The 20,603-nt window shown below is 38.4% G+C and overlaps 1 protein-coding gene across 1 annotated transcript in view; it reads left to right on the forward strand.

The window, feature by feature from the left end:
* Positions 1-20,603, forward strand: part of TRHDE (thyrotropin releasing hormone degrading enzyme) — a 416,748-nt gene that overhangs the window by 118,218 nt on the left and 277,927 nt on the right. Inside the window, exon 3 of the mRNA XM_082351569.1 lies at positions 8,070-8,196. Within this exon, the coding sequence (XP_082207695.1) occupies positions 8,070-8,196 (127 nt within the window). The remainder of the gene's footprint in view (positions 1-8,069; positions 8,197-20,603) is intronic.

The following is a 20,603-nucleotide window of genomic DNA, read 5'->3' on the forward strand; positions in this document are numbered from 1 at the left end:
CCTTTGCTGTATGGTGTAACTACACACTGTTTCACATAATTGTATAGTAACTACCACAATTCATTTTTAACACAACAAATAATTAAAACAGTCTAGAAGAAAGGCACTAGAGAAATGTAGTTTCACTGTCCTTTAAAATGACTCAGTGACTATAGAAAACCTTCTTTTCAGATTCTTCATCTACAAAATCAGAATTCACTGCTGAACACCATACTGATTCTACAGGTATTTTGTAAAGATAAATAAGAAAATCTGTGAAGTATTTTAAATTATTAGAAGAAAGTCTCCAGAATTATTTAGTGTAAAATTTTATAATATTTCTGACAACTGCATGTGTTTACTTATTTGCATTATATTACAATTGTATGTGTATTTTTACTTTTCCTTTGAAATCTTTAATACAGTGAAAGTAGAACATTATACGTAAGAACTTGAATAGTTGTTCGCTTCTCTTCACTTCCATGGTTCTCTGTCCCTGTTCTGATGCATCACCATCTCTATGGAGAGAACTTCTTTGAAGAGCCGTTGTAAATTAGGTCCACATTGATTTTCTCAATGATTAGACTTAGTTGCTGTATCTCCCCACTGGACTGCAAGCTTCTTGAGAGAAGAGACCATGTCTCTTTTGCTTACCTTTGGACAGTCAGCACATGACCATTAATATATGCTCATTAAATAGTAGCTAACTAACTAAATAGCCCATTGATGACATCATTTAACTGTCTTTGATGTTCTAAGTTGCACAGCTATCAGAGACAGTCAGTTTGAACTTATCTAAAGTTTCCTACCATTATGACTCCTTTCCAAAGAATATTCTGTCCTAATAATAGCATATGTCTGACATCAGTGCCACCTATCCTACCCCTAGCAGCACAGATGGCATTTCACAGATCATGGCACTTTCTCCTGACAAGTGCAGATGTGGTCTCAAGTTTCCGCCTGACATGTCCTCTAAGAAGCTACTCTCAGTTGTCAGAATAAGTTGAAACTTAATTGCCATCCCTGTTACTGTGAGAAAATGAGATGACCAATGGGATTGATGGTATCTGCCTTTAGTATTTTCCCCCTTCTATGATCAAAACACAGTTGACCCTTGAACAATAAGGGGGTTAGGGGCACCGACCCCTTGCACAGTTGAGAATCCATGTATAACTTTGGACTCCCCAAAACTTAACTACTAAGAGCCTACTGTTGACCCAGAAGCCTTACTGATAACAGTCAATTAACACATACCTGGTATGTTATATGCATATCTACATGTATTTTATGCATTCATGACATGCCTAACCTTTTTAAAAGCTTTTTGATATTTCTAGACTACGTGGTTCATGTTTTATTTTTTCAAATTGTTTCAATCTCCAAAAAATTTTCCAGTGTACTTATTGAAAAAATTTCGAATGTAAGTGGATCTGTGCAGTTCAAACCCATGTTGTTCAAGGATCGACTGAACTTAAAATCCTATAAAAAGATAAAACAAACATACTTTAAATATAGAGGGTCCATGAAACTACAGAGTAAAGGCCACTGGGTCAAACAGAAGCCACCTAGGAATACCTGTTTTGGGCATTTAAGTTTTCTATGGGATCAAAAATATGTAGCTCCTAAACCTTAGCTCATTGCTGCTGTGAATTCCCACAGTGGTGGGGCCATAAGATCATTTTTTCCAAGACCAGCTTCTTCTATTTCATATTGGCTGGCTACTATAGTTATGTCTGTCTGATCAGTACCAAGTTCATGGACAATTCAGGGAAATAAAAAGAGGAACACTCGATTAAAGGATGGAGAATGACAGCTGAGTAGTTGGTATGTATTTTCAAGGGAAGCAAAAAATGTCAAGGAGTTAAACTGAGTGAAGATTAAAAACAAAACCTTTTCATTATTTTCTTTTCAAAATAAGTAGTGACTAGATAAGAACAATTTAGGCAAATTAACATGATGCACCAGCCTCTCAGGGTTAATATGATATATAGATAATGATAAACTATTATCCCTGGAAGGAACTCTGAACTGAGACCCAGAGAAGTTAACAGACTTTCCCAAGTTGACAGTCGTTACTGAGAAAGCTGAGTCTCACATCCCTGTGTGCCAGTTCCTAGTATAATGTCCTTTCTACTGGACTTAATGTGCAGTTTGGTTTATATTGGTTGTAGGAAGAAGCTACGCAGAGGGAGAGATAAAGCCTGGTTAGCAATTTACATTTTCAGAGCTGGGCTCTTAATCTGGAATGTCAGAAGAGCAAGTGAAGCAGGTGTAATAAAATTATATTTCATTGCTTTTGAGTGATAACTCTGTTTTTGAAGATTTAGTTTCTATGTTATGATTAAGTAGAACCTAGTTGTTCTAAAAGAAGAAAACAACTGTGATTTTTTTTCACAGTATAAAATGAATTATTGCACAGCCAGCTCTTGATTAACAACAAAGGAATTACCCAGTTTGTGAAATATTTTGGACTTCCCCCGCCCCCAACCCCATCCTTCAGCTGGTCTCGCTTGTTGCAACTGGGCACTGGAGTGAGACAGGTACAGATAAGTTGAATGATTGTTCATTACTAAGAATGTGACTACAATTGGCTTTATTTGGTAACTAAAGGACTTGTTCAATAGAATGTTAGGACCAATTGAATAAATCTCTCCATTTCTCTGCATCCCTTCTGCCATCTCTCCAGTCCAAACCACCGTCAACTTTCACTACAATAGTCTAACTTATTGCCTTTGTTTGATCCTAGTGCCTCCTCATCTATCATCTATACTGCAGCTAGCGTCATCAATTAAAACTTAATTCTGATTATGTCATTCTGTGGCTTAAAATCTGTGACTTGCCTATGCTTATAGGAGTGAATTAGTATTCTACCATTTGGTTTACAGGCCCTTCTTTAATTTGGTTTGAAGTTTCTATTTACGTATCCAGTCTTACCTATCACTATGTATCTCTTCACTTTTCTAATTTTATTTCTCTTGGATGTCTTCACAAGCGTCCCCCTATACCTCAGTTCACCTGGTATAGGTCACTGACGTAATCTTTCTGACATGCAAAAGTAATTTTATCATTTTCTGGCTTAATATCCCCCCATGAATTACCACCAGTATTATAATTAAGTCCTACTATTTACTGTTGCCTTTAAAATCACTTATCACTTGGTTAACATTGTTGCCTTAGCACAATGACACTTTTGTATGGTTAGAACTAATAGATAAAAATCTTTGCCCTCATGCAACTTACATTCTTAGGAAAAAGGCAGTCAGAAGCAAAATGAATAAGTAAAGCATATCTTTTTTTAAATGGTGATAAATATATGGGAAACAATAAAGCAAGGAAGGAGAATAGAGAGTCCTGGGGTGGGAGGGAGGACAGCTCAGAAAGCAAAGGTATTTGGAAAAGTACATCTAAAGGAAGAGAGAGAATGAGCCATGGAGATATCTAGGGGAAAACTCAAAGCCTTGATGAGAGAATCTCTCTGGCATGTTTGAGGAATGCCAAGGAAGCTAGTGTATAATTGGCATAAGGTTAGTGTGGAGCAAAATGGTAAGAAATGAGACAGAGAAGTAAAGGGGATTAGGTTTTTATAGGGATTTGGGAGCCCTTGTAAAAACTTGGACTTTTACTCTAAATGACATGGGAAGCCACTAGAGGACAAAAAGAAGAATGGTATGATTTGATATTTATTTATTTATTTATTTTTAAATTTTATTTTTGGCTGCGTTGGGTCTTCGTTGCTGTGCGCGGGCTTTCTCTAGTTGCGGTGAGCGGGGGCTACTCTTCGTTGCGGTACGTGGGCTTCTCATTGTGGTGGCTTCTCTTGTTGCGGAGCACGAGCTCTAGGCACACGGGCTTCAGTAGTTGTGGTGTGTGGGCTCAGTAGTTGTGGCTCGCGGGCTCTAGAGTGCAGGCTCGGTAGTTGTGGTGCATGGGCTTAGTTGCTCTGCGGCATGTGAAATCTTCCTGGACCAGGGCTCAAACCCATGTCCCCTGCATTGGCAGGCGGATTCTTAACCACTGTGCCACCAGGGAAGTCCCTGATATTTATTTTAATTGGAACTTTGTTGTTGTTGTTGTTGTTGTTGTTGTGTAGAGAAGAGGCTGAATGGAGTAGGGGATGAGGCATCAGTAGGAAATTAGAGCACTCATCCAGGCAAGAAATGAAGGAAGCTTGGACCAGCATGGTCATGGTGGGGTTGTGAGAAGTGATTGGATCCTTGGTATATTTTTAAGGTAGATCCAAAAGTATTTGATGACAAGTTGAACCTGGGAGTGTGAGAGAAAGAGGGAAAACAAGGATGGTTTTGAGGTATTGGGCTTGGGCAGCTGGATGGAAGGGCTTCAGGAGGAGCAGGTGTGTATGTGTGTGAGACAGTGAGAGAGAGAGAGAGAGAGAGATTGGTATTTGGATTTTAGATGTGTTATTTTTGAGAAGCTTATTAGATATCCAAGTGGAGTTGTCCACTGGGCAGTTGGAAGTCTGGAATTATGGGGTAGGTCTTCAGCATCTAAATAATATTTATAACCATGGGACTCGATATTGTCTTTAAGGGACTGAGTGTAGACCGAGAAGTGATGTCTATGGATTAAAATCTGAGATCCTCCAACATTAAGAAGTGAGAGGGATGAGGGAGAGGATGAGGATGAATCAGCCAGGAGGCTGAGAAGGAGTGGTCAACCAGATAGAAGGAAAGTAAGATAGAAGCCAAGTGAAGAAAGTGTTTGAAAGAGGGGAAATGATCAACTGTGTCAAATGCTGCCGATAGGTTAAGCATGTTGAGGACTGGGAGCTGACGGTTAGATGGTTGGATTTGGCATCCTGGGGCCATAAGTGATGCTGATGAGAGCAGTTTTGGTGGAGTAGTGGTGATGAAAGCCTTGTTGCAGTGACTTCAAGAGAGACCAGAAACAGGGAGTATAAATGGGCAACCACCCTACTTATACCTATTGTCTCAGGGTGTTAAGTGCTCCTGTTCATTTTGAAAGTATTCTAGTTTGCATGTTAACTTACGTGTTAATTCTAACTATATAGGAAACTCTTTCAAGGACCGTGACTGGAAACCATAGCTGGAGGAACTGTGGTCAACAAAGATTTTTCTTAAACATAGGAAATCATACAGAGTATGTGTTTGCTGATGAAAAGGATACAGTATGGAAGCATAAATTGGTGATGTGGGAGATAAAGGGGAGAATTTTGAGAATAATGTCTTCAAAAAGGCAGGAGGGGTAGAATGTGGAGGGTTTGGCTGTGGGTAGGAGCTCAGTCCTTTGTAATGGGAGTTCATTCCGTTACATTACAGGAGTTCATTGTAATGGGAGGGAAGGCAAAATGCAGTTACATTTCTTACATTGTATTTTGCTGTTGATTTATTTGTTTGTTTCTTCACATATTGTGAGCTTCTTAAGAGCAGTAAGAGTAAATGTTTTGTTTATTTTCTGGCAGAAATTTTTATTGTTCTATTTCTACTCTCTAGTACAATGCCTGGCACACGGCAGGCGTGCAATAAATGTTTAAATGAATAAATGAAGACTCTGTGCTAATCATGTGTACGTTTTATCTTCTCACTCAGATTGGATCATTTCCATCAAATCTTGACAACCAGATTGATTTAATTGTGCTTCTCTTGTCTGGGCCTACAGATAGCTTGACTAACAGGTAGAGCTGATTGACAGGAATGGCTGTGTTTCTACTAAAATCAATGATACTCCCTGGGAGTAAAATCAGTGACCTTTTGCTGCATTATTTTGCAGTGGTTCTGGTTCTGGTTTTAACATGAATTTACTATTTACTTCACCTTGAACCTTCTGAAAACTATCTGTTCTCCTCAGTTTCCACTTGGCACTCATGGCTTACCATTCATATGGCATGCATCATTATCTGTTATTATTATCTAATTTACCTTTATTAATGGGAAGCTCTTTGAGAATGGGGATTACATTTTCATTGCTTTTTGTTCCCAATAATGCTTTGTACCATCTGTGGTTAGAGAACATGTCTTCTTCATCACTTAAAAATGCTTAGTCCAGGCCGTGGTGCAAAGCAGATGCCAAATAAATATTTGTTGAATGAGTGAATGCAGGAATGAATGATTCTTGTCTGTGGTGTATGCTATTGGTGCACAGACCAGATCTCCTTTCCTGTTTGGTGTGCTTATCACCCAGCTCTCACTCTTTTGCTTCTAACAGTTCACACCTGACCTCTTCTCCTAAGGACTCTCCTTGGACCACAGGAGTTGCATCATCCAGATCCTTCAAGAACAAGTGCCTGGGATTTTATGCCTTCTCCTGGGTAACCAGTATCCAATGACTGAGATGCAGGAATATGGAAGCTCTCTTACCTCAAGGCAGCACAAACTCACCAGTGCAATTTACACTCTAGAGCTCCCTGTAGGATCAGGCCGAGGCCAGGACTTCACTTGAAATTACACCCTTGCTTGGCTTTTTATGCTGCCTTATATTGTTTTCCTTGCTCCCTTGTAGGTTTCTCCTTGAGAACACTTCCTTGATAAATCACCTGTACACTCATACTTTCCTTAGGGTCTGTTTTTTGGCAACTTAAGACATTGCATGTTTATAAGCAGTTGATGTCAGGGGTAGGGGGTCCTAACCACTGTCTCTCTGAGAGTGGTAGTTTCTGCTGTTGCAGGTGGTGTCTCCTGACAGTTTCTGGTTTTATAGTCCTGCCAACCAAAACTGTAGGCAACCGTGAACTACATTTGATATTTCATTTGGTTGTCAGATGGGAAGTCGTTTCACAATTTCAGTAAATAATTGTTATTGAATTTAGTAAACATCTTATTGGATTACAGGTCTTTCTAACAAAGTCAGAATGTGTTTTCCTTGACTTTTTGCTCTTTTTGATTACACACATCTCTGTTGTCTTTCTTTAAGCAAGAATAATAAAGAGCTAATTGTATAATCAATTTTTATATGATTGAGTACAGCTCTCTTTTGTCTTCCTGTTGAATATAAAGATCCATTTCTACACACCAAGTAAACCATTTACTTTTTTAGTGATTTACAAAGAACACAAACTCCCTTATCTGTAAAATGGGATTGGAAGTAATGTGTTTTAGAACTGAAAAGCACTTTGGCAACCAGCTGGTGGCTAACACCTTTATTTTATGAATGAGAACACTTGAGACCCAAAGAGGTTAAGTAATTTGTTCAGTATCTCCCAGCTTGGTTCATGGCAGAGCAGGAATGAAACCCACCTCCCAGGCTCTCCACTGCTCCACAAAATACATATTTCTTATTCACAGAATTGATATGAGGATTAGGGACTGCATCTGTGAAAAACAGATTTAGCCTTTGGAAAGAAAGATGCCAGATAGCTTTATGAAAGCTTTAAGAAAACTAATCTCATTTTAACCTTTTCTGTACAATTGTTAGTTTTGTTCAGTTTTATGTTATTTGCCTCAGGCTCCTTTTTGGCCAAGGACTAGATAATATACAATGCTTGATTTGAAAATCAATATTAAGTATCCAGATTGTGTTAGAAATATGACTGACTTCAGCTGGTTTTGAAGCCGGGAACGGTTGCAGACAGCCTTCCAAAATGGCAATCATTTATGTACATGAAAAGTTTTCTATCCTACTTTGCATATTGGGAATAAGGACAATTGGATAGTTGTTTCCAAAGAAAAGAAGAAGCCTAAATTATTTTTTTGTTCAGCCTGGTAATACTTCCAAAGCTTGTTGCAATGTAACTTTAACAAACCATGAATTTTCTCTCCTGCCAAGCCACCATATCCCGCCTGCTTTCAGCATAGTCAGGAAACCGTTATACTAATCCACCGTACCTTCCTATCTCTAGCAAGCACATGTAAGTGATAACTTTGAATATTTATTTTGATGCAATATAAATCTTCTCTCTGTCAACTTGTAAAGCTGGGAAACTGTGACTTGCTCAACTTGGTTACTTTAATTGTTTAAGTTTGGTTCTTTCAGCCACAGCATGCTTTGATATATGAACAAGAATGCTGCTTAATATTCGTAGTATTCAAAGTGATTTGTATAGGTTCATATACGCAGGGAAGATAAAATTGGAGGATCAAGAGGCTAAAGTAACTTTTCTATATATTTTTAATTAGGTACGCTTATATGCAAGACCTGATGCTATCAGAAGAGGATCCGGGGACTATGCTCTCCATATAACAAAGAGATTAATAGAATTTTATGAAGACTACTTTAAAGTGCCCTATTCCTTGCCAAAACTAGGTAAGAATTTTCTTGGTTATTTTATCGTAAGGGCTCCTTGAAGGTGGGATTTCTTCTTCATGCATTTATTTGAGACATCCAGAAACAGGAAAATTCTAAGGTTATATTTTTAGAGAAGATGAGCACAGAAAACAGTTTCTTCTGAAGAGGTAAAATAAAATTCAGTGTTTTTAAGTCTTGCCAAAAAGTGCTCATAGGAATTAAGAAAGTCATTACATGAGTTTAAGATTCCAAAAGATAACCCAAAGAGCTAATTTGTTGAATAAGCACTATGAAGGGGTGCTTGCCAACATCTCGTTTAATCTTCACAACTGCTCTGTGGGTAGGTACCGTTAGAACATTTTCCACATAAGGGAATTGAGACCTGGGAGTCTTTCATTTACTCAGACAGCCAGTAAGAAAAGGAGTTGGGATTTCAAGCTAGGTCTTGATGACTCCCAGAACTATACAATGTTTTACACTAAGAAGGCACTCATTGATTAGTTTCTGTTTCCTAATTCTCACATGTCAGCCCTGAATGTATTAGTCATCCATTAGATTATTTTTGTTCAGTCATATTTTGAGTACACAGTTACAGTAAATAGAATAAAAACAAGAGAGGAGGAAAATTGCAATGATGGAGATTGTGTTCACCATGAATATGTTTACATTTCTTTCTTTTACAAAGTGAGTAGGTTCAATAATTATTTGTTGAATGAATACATGAATGAATTTTGTTATCCTAATTTGCATGAAGCTGCTGCTTTTACAGGGAGTGAACTGAGATGTTCCAGGAAGTTAGAAAGGGTATATATATACCCATTAGAAATGCTGAGGCTATTTTTTCTTCTCAGAAAACCTGTTTTGAAATATTAATATCACAACCGTTTTTTGTTCCTCACCCCTCGTCCCCCATCCATTTTCCTTCTCAGGAGTGTTGTTAACCAGCATCCACATAAAAGTTATCACTCATTGACAAAAATAAAGTGCTTACCTGGTCAAAAGTATTAGCATTTGAACTGCAGGTCCTTGTCTCTGGAGATGGGCCTATTTCACTAAAGTACCTGCCTGCTGTGTAGCTTTATTGGTCTTATAATCAGTGATTCACAAAGTAGATAGAATGGTTGATATTGTTATCAATGGGTATAGCATACAGTTTTAATGAGTGATATTACAAAATTCTGAGGTCTTTTGAAACATGTGCTCTTAGAATCCCTAAGATTTCCTTTCAAATTTCTAAACAAAATTTTATTTCAAATAGGATCTATGTTTTGTTCTTCCTTCTTTATTTTCCCCTCTATATCAACTTCCCTATTAGACTCTGTTACACTGAAATCTCCCTGGTAGGCACCCAAGGCAGAAAGGAAGACGTGACTTCATTTGCACGGGGGTGACACTGTTCTCTACACCAGGTAAAACGGGCTGGGAACTTCCCAGCTTGACCCTAATGTAAAATTCACGAGTGCTTATGTTGCATGTGTAGCAAGAGAAATAAAATGTGAATCTTTGTCCCCTTCAGACCAGTAATTAGTAGAGGAACTCAATTTATAACTTCAGGGGGTTCCGTGTAACTGTCAGCTTGCAGCAGGAAGCATTTCTGTTCCTCTTTCACTCACAATTGAACTATGCAGTCTTTCATCTGTAGAAAAGAGCTTTGTTCACTGTTACTATTACTTGTTAAGCTACCTTATGGTGTATATAATTGAATGATTTGACTAATCCCAGCACACTCCTTTTTATGTATCTAGGGGAGTTTCCACATGCCCTGCACTTTGTAAAATTTCTCTTGAAGTTCTACTTATTTAATATACCTTTAAATATTTAGAGCTATATGTTAATGGATTTATAAATATACTTTCTAAATGCTCCCTACATAAAAATTCCGAAGCACAGAAACATTTTGACAAATCCTTACTTTCTACTGTACATTACAAATTATATTTTCAGTGAATTCTATGGACATTAACTCAGTCTTTGTACATGATGAATATAGATGTATCCTAGATATCAGCTGTATCTGCCTTGACTTTTTAGATCTAAGATGGTTTCCAAGACACCTATTCTTCCCTCCCTCCCCCTTCCTTCCTCCTTCCTCCCCTCCCTCCCTCCTTCCTTCTTCCTTTCTTCCTTCCCTCTTTCCTCTCTTCCTTCCTTCCTTCCTTCCTTCTTCCTTCCTTCCCTCATTTATTTAATAACCATTTATTGAGTACCTCACATATGCACTTTTCTATGTCATTGGGAGGCAGCTGCAAATAAAAGAAGGCAAAAATCACTTCCCACCTGGGGCTTAACATTCTATTAGGTAGAGCCAGACCTTTAAGCAATTAGTGATCCACATAGCATGTCAGATGGAGATAAGTGCCATTAAAAATAAAGCTAGAATGGAGGGATAGGAAGTGTGGGAGCACATGGGGCATGGGGAAAGGCTGAATGTTTTAAATGGGTGAATATGGAAAGCTTTATTGGGAAGCTGACTTTTGGGCAAAGAACTTAAGGGAGTGAAGGAGTAAGCCAAGTGGATGCCATGGGACGAAGACTCTAGGCAGAGGCAACACAGTGCCCAGACGTTGAGATGGGAACTTTGTTCATGTATTTGAGGAACAGCAAAGAGGCAAGGAGGACTGGAGCGGAGTGAGTAAAGGGGTGAGAAATAGGAGATGAGGTCAAGGAGTAGTGGGTAGGTGACAGATCCTGTAGAGCCAGCAGGCTGTGGTAAGGACTTTGGTTTTTTTTATTGTTGTTGTTGTTGTGTGTGTTTGTTTTTTGGGGGGGGTATGATGGAGATCTATTGGTCAGTTTTGAGCAGAGGTATTACATAATCTGGCTTCTGTTATAAAAGGGTCACTCTTGTCACTAGGTTGAATACACGGTAGGGCAATGGTTCTCCACTGAGGGGTGATTCTGTCCCTCAGAGGCACGTGGTAATATCTGGAGGCGTTTTGTTTTGCACAGCTCAGGGGGGACTGGTGGAGTGTGTGCTATTGCCAGGGAAGCTGCTGAACATCCTACAATGCACATGGCAGCCTCCTACAACAAGGAGTTATCTAGCCCAAGATACTAATAATGCTGAGATTGAGAGATCCTGTTGTAGGGGGAAAGGGCAGAGGCATGAAAACCAGTTAAGAGGCTGTGGCAAAATTCAGGGAAAATTTGATATTGCTTGGACTAGGGTATTAAGTGTGAGGTAGTCAGAAGTGGTCTAATTCTAGGCATATATTGAAAGTAGAGGCAGCAAATTTGCTGATGAACCGGATGTGGGATTTGGGGGAAAGAGACGTACCATGAGTGATTCCAAGGTTTTGCGCCTAAGAACTGGAAGGATGGAATTGCCATTTACTGAGAGAGAAGGATTGTGGAAAGAGATCATTTTAAAGACTGATATGTCTATTAAACATTTAGGTGGCAACTTGATGTCTGTAAGAAACTCAAGTAGACAGTTCAATTTACAAATATGGAGTTGGCTGAGTAATCCAGCTAGAGATATACATTTGCCGGCATTTTACGATGTATAAAGCTATGAGGCTGGATGGGATCACCAAGGCTGTGAGAGCAGGTAGAAAAGAGAATAGGAGGGACTTCCTGGGTGGCGCAGTGGTTAAGAATCCGCCTGCCAATGCAGGGGACACAGGTTTGATCCCTGGTCTGGGAAGATCCCACATGCCGCAGAGCAACTAAGCCCATGTGCCACACCTACTGAGCTTGCACTCTAGAGCCCGCGAGCCACAACTACTGAGCCTGTGTGCCACAACTACTGAAGCCTGTGCGCCTAGAGCCCGTGCTCCACAGCAAGAGAAGCCACCACAGTGACCGCAACGAAGAGTAGCCCCCGCTCGCAGCAACTAGAGAAAGCCCGCGCGCAGCAATGAAGACTGAATGCAGACAAAAAAAAAAAAAAGAGAATAGGAACCGTTTAGCAGTTAGAGAGATTAGGAGCTGGTAAAGGCTACTGAGAAGAAGCAAGTGATTAAGGCACTAAAGAAATAGGTATATTAGATGTTCTGGGCATTTGGTGAAGAAAGTATTTCACAGAAAAGCAGATGATAAATTGTAGTAAGTCGAGATAGATGAGGACTGAGAATTGATCATTCATTGAGACTACCGTGTGACCTGGGCAAGAGCAGTTTCAGGTCAAAAACCTGATGGGTGTGTTCAAGAACAAATGGGGTGGATGCTGCAACTAGAGACAGTGAGTACAGATCACAGATCAGCGTTTCTGATAATTCTCCATGGGGAGGGTTCTGGAAATAGAGGGAAGGAGAAATATTTGTGTTCTAAAAATACTCACTTCTTGAGAAGAACTGTTTCTGTGAACAGATCACACCCTTACCTCACAGGTTGTCCCTGTCCCAGATGTCAAGGGAGTTGTGGAACTTGCCTCTTTTTTTTGATTTGCATTAGAAAACCCCAAACAGACCTCCACCAGTTGGTCTGACTCTACTGGTGCTTTGCGGGGATGTGCGCATATGTAAATGTCAGGGCATTACATTGCAAAAACCCCAAACAAACCCTTAAAATGTAATATTGAATCCTTCTTTTCTTAAAAATCACTTTGCTGTTCTGTCATAAACTCAGCAATATCTGCTCTCTTCCCAAATTTTTTTTTCATTTCTAATGCTGAATAGTCTTAACTTTCTCTGCCATTGTATCATCTTATGCTAGCTCAGCTCTAAGGATTTGAGTTTCCGCTCCAAGTAGTTTATCAGAGTAGTTCCCTAAGAGGAATTCTGATGCTTGCAGTTGGGACAATATTGATTCTCCTTGTTGCATAAGGATATTCCTTTAACATTTTAAAGCCCAAATAGGCAGGAGGGTATGCTGTGTAAGGATTTGTTTTTAAATCTCTCCATTAGGTAATTAAAACTATTAGTAGGAAGTTTGTAGAGATTTTCTCTTTCTTGTTGTTAAGTTGTAATGTGAGGTATAGAATCTGCTTGATCAGTACAGCAAGCCTTTCTATAGCTCTGTGCCCTATTTTCATGAGAAGTCTCTGAGGCATGGAGGTTTACTTTAAAAGAAGGTTGTTATAGAATTATAATTAACTTATCTTTCCTCTTATCCCCAAAACTTACTGACCACAACTACAAAAACAAATGGGTTTCTGTTTACTAAATGTGGGCCACTCTTAAGGGCTTCGTACATTCTAACCCGTTTAATCTTTATTACAGCATTTTGAGGTAGTGGCTGTTATTTTCTCATTTTCCAGGTGACGAAATTTCGGCACTAAGTGACTAAGTAATGTACTCAGATCACACAGCAGGAATTAGTGGGTTTATAATTCAAACCCAGGTTCTCTGGCTCCAGATTCTTGGGATTCTGATGAAACAGATTCCAGGAACTTTGAGAATTCAGAGATTAAAATATGGGTCACCTTAATAAACTAGGTAATCTGATTGCTAGAGGAATAATGTAGTAACTATTTTTGTTAATTTCATATTGATGTTAAAAAGTAATATATGGTCCTTATAGAAAATTTGTTAAAAAAATAAATAAGCACATGTCTTATAACTCATAATTTCATCAATCAGAAGATATATTTGAGTATTTTAAATGTTTTTTCATGATAGTTTTTTTTTTAATAAGTCAATTAGGTGGCAGATAAAGTGACTCAGATTCGTATTGGAATATTTTGTTATTCATTCTATTTAGATTTCAATTAATTATAATAGTTTTCAGTTTTCTTTTGCTGCTAGTTTGTAAATCAATACGTTTCATAAAGGAGTTTGCTTGATTGCTTCTTTTCAGGACACCATGCTTTTATGAAGAATTTGTTACTTCCTTGGCACAGTGCTGTAATTGTAGAGGGAGCACAGGTATTTTGTAACAAGAATTTATGGCTTCAAGGAGGTTGTGATTTCCTTAAGGAGAGAATATGATATTTACAGGAATTAATGGATTAGGGACTCACTATATAGAATATAATCAAGCTCCAAAATTTTGTGGGGCAAAAATGTAGAACCATGTAGTTAAGAATGTGGGATCATTGCATGATGCTGTAGGCATGAAAGGGACATAAAAAGAAGCCTTATCTTTACTAAAGTCCTGAAAAAAGAAACAAATTTAATCAGAGGTGGAAAAGAAAGGGGAGAAATGATTTTGAGAATTGTGTGGTGGGGAAAGCCATGGATACCTTAGGCTCTATGTATCATGTTGATGGAGTCTATCTGTTTTTCTATAATGGAATAGGTAAGCTATGGGATAAATTGCCCTATTGAAGTTCATGAATAAGAGAGGCTAGCTTGAATGACTGAGTTTTGTTTAAGCTATAACAGATAGATCCATTTCTTTATTGTGGTGATGATGATGGAGGTGATGATGATGATGATGTTGATGGTGATGATGATGATTTGCTATTTGCAAGTAGTAAAGCTTTGGAGTTTTTTCCTTCAGAAAATATTTGTATTGACTGCTATACATTTCACTCTCTGTGGTTATGTATCTTTTTTCTTTAAGTAATGGGTATATTTGTTGTTTTTAATTTGAGGTGATAATCATATAATACTATTCTCATTTTAATTATACCTCTCATACTTGAGTTATTATTTGAGGCTTAATTTTTTTAAATGATGACTTTTCTTACCTTCCTTTTGATTAGGTAAATATTGAGTGCTATATATATGTTTTGTTGATAGCCTCAAGTTAACACTGCTTTTTAAAATAAAATCTCTAGAAGCTCTTTATATAGTCTGATCTAATTATGTATAATGTCTGTTCACTCCCAAGATGCTTCCTTCAACCAGAATCCCTAAAAATATTTGAATATACACTGGAGCTATTTAATGATGTGGTTTCTTGGTGGAGATGAACATAAGGATCTCTGTAGGTTAACATTACTAGTGCATTTCTTAGGAAATCAGATGAGGCAGTTCTTTGCCTTCTAGTTTACCAGGTACTTTAGAGAAATAAGTTTCTTCAAATGACTATCCTTTTCCCCCTCTTTGGAATCAAATAACTATAGTCTCCCAATTTTATGAAGGTAATTTATTTCTGAAAAACCCTTCATGTGGTGATTTTCTCATCAACCCAACAGTTATCATGTCTTTTAATGGAAAATATTTTTTATATGTTCCTAACCTTCACTCTGATAACCATTTGTGCTGAAACACCGCCAAACCCTATTAAAACAGACACAGTTACTTCAATATTTAACAAGTATTTTAACACAATTTAGCAAGGCATTTCCCCCTTCATTAATTATTCTATAATATGGCCATTTAACTGTTCTTGTTAAGCTGTTTTGCAGCTATTACATGCTATACGCTTCCAAGACTGTACTAGCAAACAAAACATATATATGATGCTCAATGTTTATAATGTTCAGTTACTAATACAAAAAAAGAAATAAACAAATCAATGAAAACAATGCCTTTTAGTGGGAATGATGCATAAGATTATTACTGCTATAAACTAGCAAACCACAAGTACACTGGGTGGAGAATTTTATGCAACACAAACCAGCTATAGAACTGAATTAACTAATTAATTCAACAGCATTTATTGAGTAGTTACTATGTATATTGTACTCAGCAACAGTGGCCTCTTCCACTAGAAGCTTACAGTCTAGTTAAAGAGAAGTTTTTTATTATTTAGCTAGTTTGCCAATATTGTTACTTGTTCAATTTGTTTACCGCCCTCCTCCCTCCTTCTCTGGTTTTAAGAATTTCAGAGCTTCACAACTTTGGATTTACTCCTAAGTATATTTTCATGAATTCAGTCAGGGTTTTGTGAAATATTGTTTATCCTGAAAATGAATGCAACTTTAGAAAGTGCTTAACTTAATCAGGGCTTATTTATAGATGCCTCCAAAGCATTGTTTTACATATTCCAACAGAGGTATTTGGCCCTTACGACTTTGCCATTAAGCTAGGAAATAACTACTTTCAACATTTTCCTATGTAGTCATTGCACGAGTCTTGTGCCATACGCTCTGCTCTCTTTCCTATCAATGTGGGTCGAGTGGTGTTCGTCCAGTAATGGACACCTCCTCCTCTTGTGCACCTGATCCCATCCTCTCTCACCTGCTCAAGGACATCCCTTTAGCAATTCTCTCTTCTCTTTCCTGGATCTTCAATTCTCCATCATTGTTGGGTCTTTCTTTCCCCATCAGCATTAAAAACGTAGTGCTATTTCTCTCAGCCTAACCACACACATGCACACTGACTGCAGCTACTATATCATTCTCTCCTTTATTTTACAGCTAAACTGCTTGAAAGAGTTGTCCGTCTCCACTGACTCCAATTTCTTGCTTTCCCTTGTCTCTTGAGTGCACTCTACATCAGGCTTTTGCCCCCAACACTATACTAAAACTGCTCTTGTTGAGTTCAATAATGCTTCTACATTGCTAAATCCAATGGCCAATTCTCAGTCTTCATCTTGAGCTGTCAACAGCATCTGACACAGTTGTTCTCTTCAAATCCTTGAAACACGTTTTTCACTTGTCTTTCAGGGCAACACATTTTCCTGTTTTGGGGGTTTGTTTTTCTTTACTGGACGTTCTTTCCAAGTCCAGTTTCTCCTCCTCTTCCCCTCTCTAGCTGCTTAATACTGGAGTGCCCCAGGACTCCGGTTTTGCATCTCTTCTCTTTGATACCTATGTTGGTGGACCTCATCCAGCCTCATGGCTTAAATGCCATCTGCTGATGCTGGATTCCCAAATTTACATCTCCAGCCTGGTTCTTGCTCCTCCACTCCAAATTTCTACATTCTACTGACTATTTGATAGCTACATTTGGATGCCTAATGAATATCTCAAATTAACATGTTCATATTTAGCTTCAGATATTAAACCACTATCTTGCTCCTTCCATAGTCTTCCCCATCTCAGTAAAGGGGAGCTTCATCCCTTCAAAAGTTGTTCAGGTAAAAAAATCCTTAGACTTGTAATGTTTTTCTCTCATGTTACTCATCTAAACCAACAACAAATCCTTTTGGTTCCACATTCTGAGTGTATTTGGAGTCTGATCACTTCTCCACATTTCCAAAGCTACTACTCTCATTCTTGCCTGGGTGAAGAGTTCAACCTCACTGAGATGTGAAGTTAAAGTGGTACGAGAACGTGAGATACTTGAATTTACTGAGTTCTTGGGAAAGATATTGGACTTACCTGGTGGTGTTGCACTCCTGCACAAACGTTCCAGTGGCTTCCCATTAATAATAGAGTAGAATCCAGAATTCTTCTTCGGCCTGCAAGACCCTTGAGGATCTGGCTACTTGCTGCTACTCCAACTTTATCTCCTACTTCTCTCCTTCTCACTCTCTCTGTTTCAGCTGCAGTGCCATCCTTGTTTTTTCTCCAACATACCAAGCATGTGCCAGCCTTGGGTCTTTGCATTCATTCTTCCCTCAGCCCAGAACAGTTTTCCTTCAGATATGTGCATGACTGAAATATCACCTTTTCCAGTGAGGTCTTCTTTGATCCCCCTACTTAAATTACAGCCTTGCCAATCACTTCCCATCTCTTTTCCCTGATTTACTTTTCTCCATAGCACTTTCTATTATCTTCCTTAATATGTATTTTATTTATGTTTTGTTTTATTTATTATCTGTCTCCAAGCTACCTCTCCTCCTTTGCCAAATGTGAATGTTCTATGAGAACAGACATTTTTTTTGTCTGTTTGTCTTCTGCTCTATTCTCTCTGCCTAGAACAGACAGTGCTTGGCCCAAGGTAGGTAATCAATAAATTATTGTTGAATGAATGAGTAATCGCTGACTTCTTTCTCTTTTAACTATCTTTACCACACTAGAAAGGGGAAAAAGGCAAAGCTTTGGCTACTTTGTGAATGAAATAAAATATGATTTCTTTTTAACAGAATAAACAAAGAAATAATGGTGATGTTCATTTAAACTACCAAGGAAACTCTTTTTTTGGTAAATACAAGTGAAAGAGGTGAAAGCTGAATTAGTTATAGTTGCAGCGACTTTACGATTAGAATTTATGTAAAGGAAATATTTGGTGAAAAATGGGTGAGTTGATACCAAGAAGAAGTATTGAGCTTTTGGTTTATTATCTTGGCGACTCTAGACTGAGGCTATTAAGAGGCCGTACTTTGTACCTGGGATGATTTTGCAATCTGAAAATGAAATAAGTATCTAGTTGTCTATGAGCTCTTGTTGTTCTTTGAAATGAAAACAACATTTACTCATGGATTTGATAACGTTGTTAAATACCTGTTATATACTAGATACTGTTCTATTAGATACTGAAGAATCTGCAGGTAACCAAAGAGACAACAATCCCCATCCTCATTGGGCTTATATTTTAATAGGGCAGAGAGGCAAACAATAAAATAAGTATATAATGTTAGAAAGTGATAAGTAATCTAGAGAAAATAAAGCAGAGAAGCAAGTATCAGAAATATTGGGGGGGGGGAGGGGTTGAAGTTTTAAACAGGTTGGATGGTCAGGGAATGTCTTGCTGAAAATGGTGACATTTGATTCAAAATCTGAAAGAGTGTGGGAACTCTAAGGAAGAGGGTATCTATGACTTGTTGAAGAACCAGTGTGCTTGATGCAGAGTGAATGAGACAGAGTGGGGTGAGATGAAGTCTGAGAAGTAACTGTGCCAGGTGGTGAAGGATCCTGTTGGTTAGCCATTGAATGACATTCATTTTTTTTTTTTTTTTTTAAATAATGTGAGTTGTTTTCTTTTAAATTTTATTTATTTATGGCTGTGTTGGATCTTCGTTTCTGTACGAGGGCTTTCTCCAGTTGTGGCAAGCGGGGGCCACTCTTCATCGCGGTGCGCGGGCCTCTCACTATCGCGGCCTCTCTTGTTGCGGAGCACAGGCTCCAGATGCGCAGGCTCAGTAATTGTGGCTCACGGGCCCATTTGCTCCGCGGCATGTGGGATCTTCCCGGACCAGGGCTCGAACCCGTGTCCCCTGCATTGGCAGGCAGATTCTCAACCACTGCGCCACCAGGGAAGCCCCCTCATTTTTATTTTGAGCAAAGGCATTGCTCTAGTGGCTTGGGCTGCCATAACAAAATCCATAGACTGGGTGGCTTTAACAACAGAATTTTATCTTCTCACAGTTCTGGAGGCTGGAAGTCTGAGATCAGAGTGCCAGTATGGTTGAGTTCTGGTGAGAGCTCTCTTCCTGGTTTGCAGACGTCCACCTTCTTGGTATGTTTTCACATGGCAGAGGGAGACAAAGCAAGCTCTCTGGTGCTTATTCTTATAAGAATACTAATTTCATTATGAGGGCCCTATTCTTTTGACCTCTTCTAAACCTGAATACCTGCTTCTTAAGGTCCCATCTCCAAATACCATCACATTGGGAGTTAGGGCTTCAACAAATGAATTTTGGGGGATATAATTCAGTCCATAGCAGGCATGATCTGGCATGACTTACATTTTTAAGGGATCACATTGGCTGTTTCATGAAGAACAGGTTGTTGGGGGAAGGGGAGTCAAACCCAAAGCAAAGAGAAACTATTATATTAATCCGAGAAATTAATACTGTATTGGACCAGAGTCATAGCAGTGGAGGTGGTGAGAAATGGGCAGATTCTGAATATTTTGAAGGGAGGATCAACAGAGTTTACTACTTTACAAAAGGACTTCAAATGAAGGTTTGATGTCAGTTTCAACTACAGTTTAGAAAATTGTGACAAGTTTGAAAAACTATTAGGTTTCTTTTCTCCCCCCTGTGGCTTACTTTTTCTGTGTAGCTACAATGAAAGGGAACAATGTTTTTATGCCTCCTTCTCTTTTTCTTGCTCATTTGAAATTAACATAGCAAGATAAATAATTTGTATTTTCTGTGTTTTCTAGATGGAGCAGCTGTATTTAGAACAAAATTGTGGTTATAATAATCCTCTTCTGAGAGTGAGTTACTTCCTCCACTGGCCGTTGGTCAATCTGGAATTAATTATAGCCAAATTGCTATCCAAAGCCCTAGAGAAAGGGAGGACCATTTCATTAAGGTCTAGGCTGGGGATTACTGCTGACAGAAGCACTGCCAATCAGGCAGTTTTAAAAGAAAGGTGACTATTGCCATAAACTTGAGAGCTAAAATAGCTTATATTGAGATCAGAAGGTTTTTCCAAATAGCTTCATTTCAAGAAACTGAGACTGAGGGATAGTTATGTAAAGTAAGGTTAAGTATCTAAAAGTCAATTAAGGCAAAATGCTCTTAGGAGAGAAAGAGTCAAAATACATTTTTTTTTTCTTTTCTTTGTTCCAGTGTAATTGTGGTAGTGTTCCTTTTCCAATTCAGAACTTTTCAGATGTTTCCACTGTAAAGATTTGCCATGATTACTTATTGATTATAATTTCTAAGGTTTAGGAATTCTAAGTGGTAATCATAATCAGGGCATCCCTTTGCCTTTGGCATTAAAGTCTTTTGATCTTATCAGATAATAACGGGAAATAAACATCCTTGCTGTAAACCATAGAATATCTACTTATAATTTTGTAAGGTGAGAAGCA

This window comes from Balaenoptera borealis (assembly GCF_965194805.1).
Source record: "Balaenoptera borealis genome assembly, chromosome: 13".
Classification (NCBI taxonomy): Eukaryota; Metazoa; Chordata; class Mammalia; order Artiodactyla; family Balaenopteridae; genus Balaenoptera; species Balaenoptera borealis.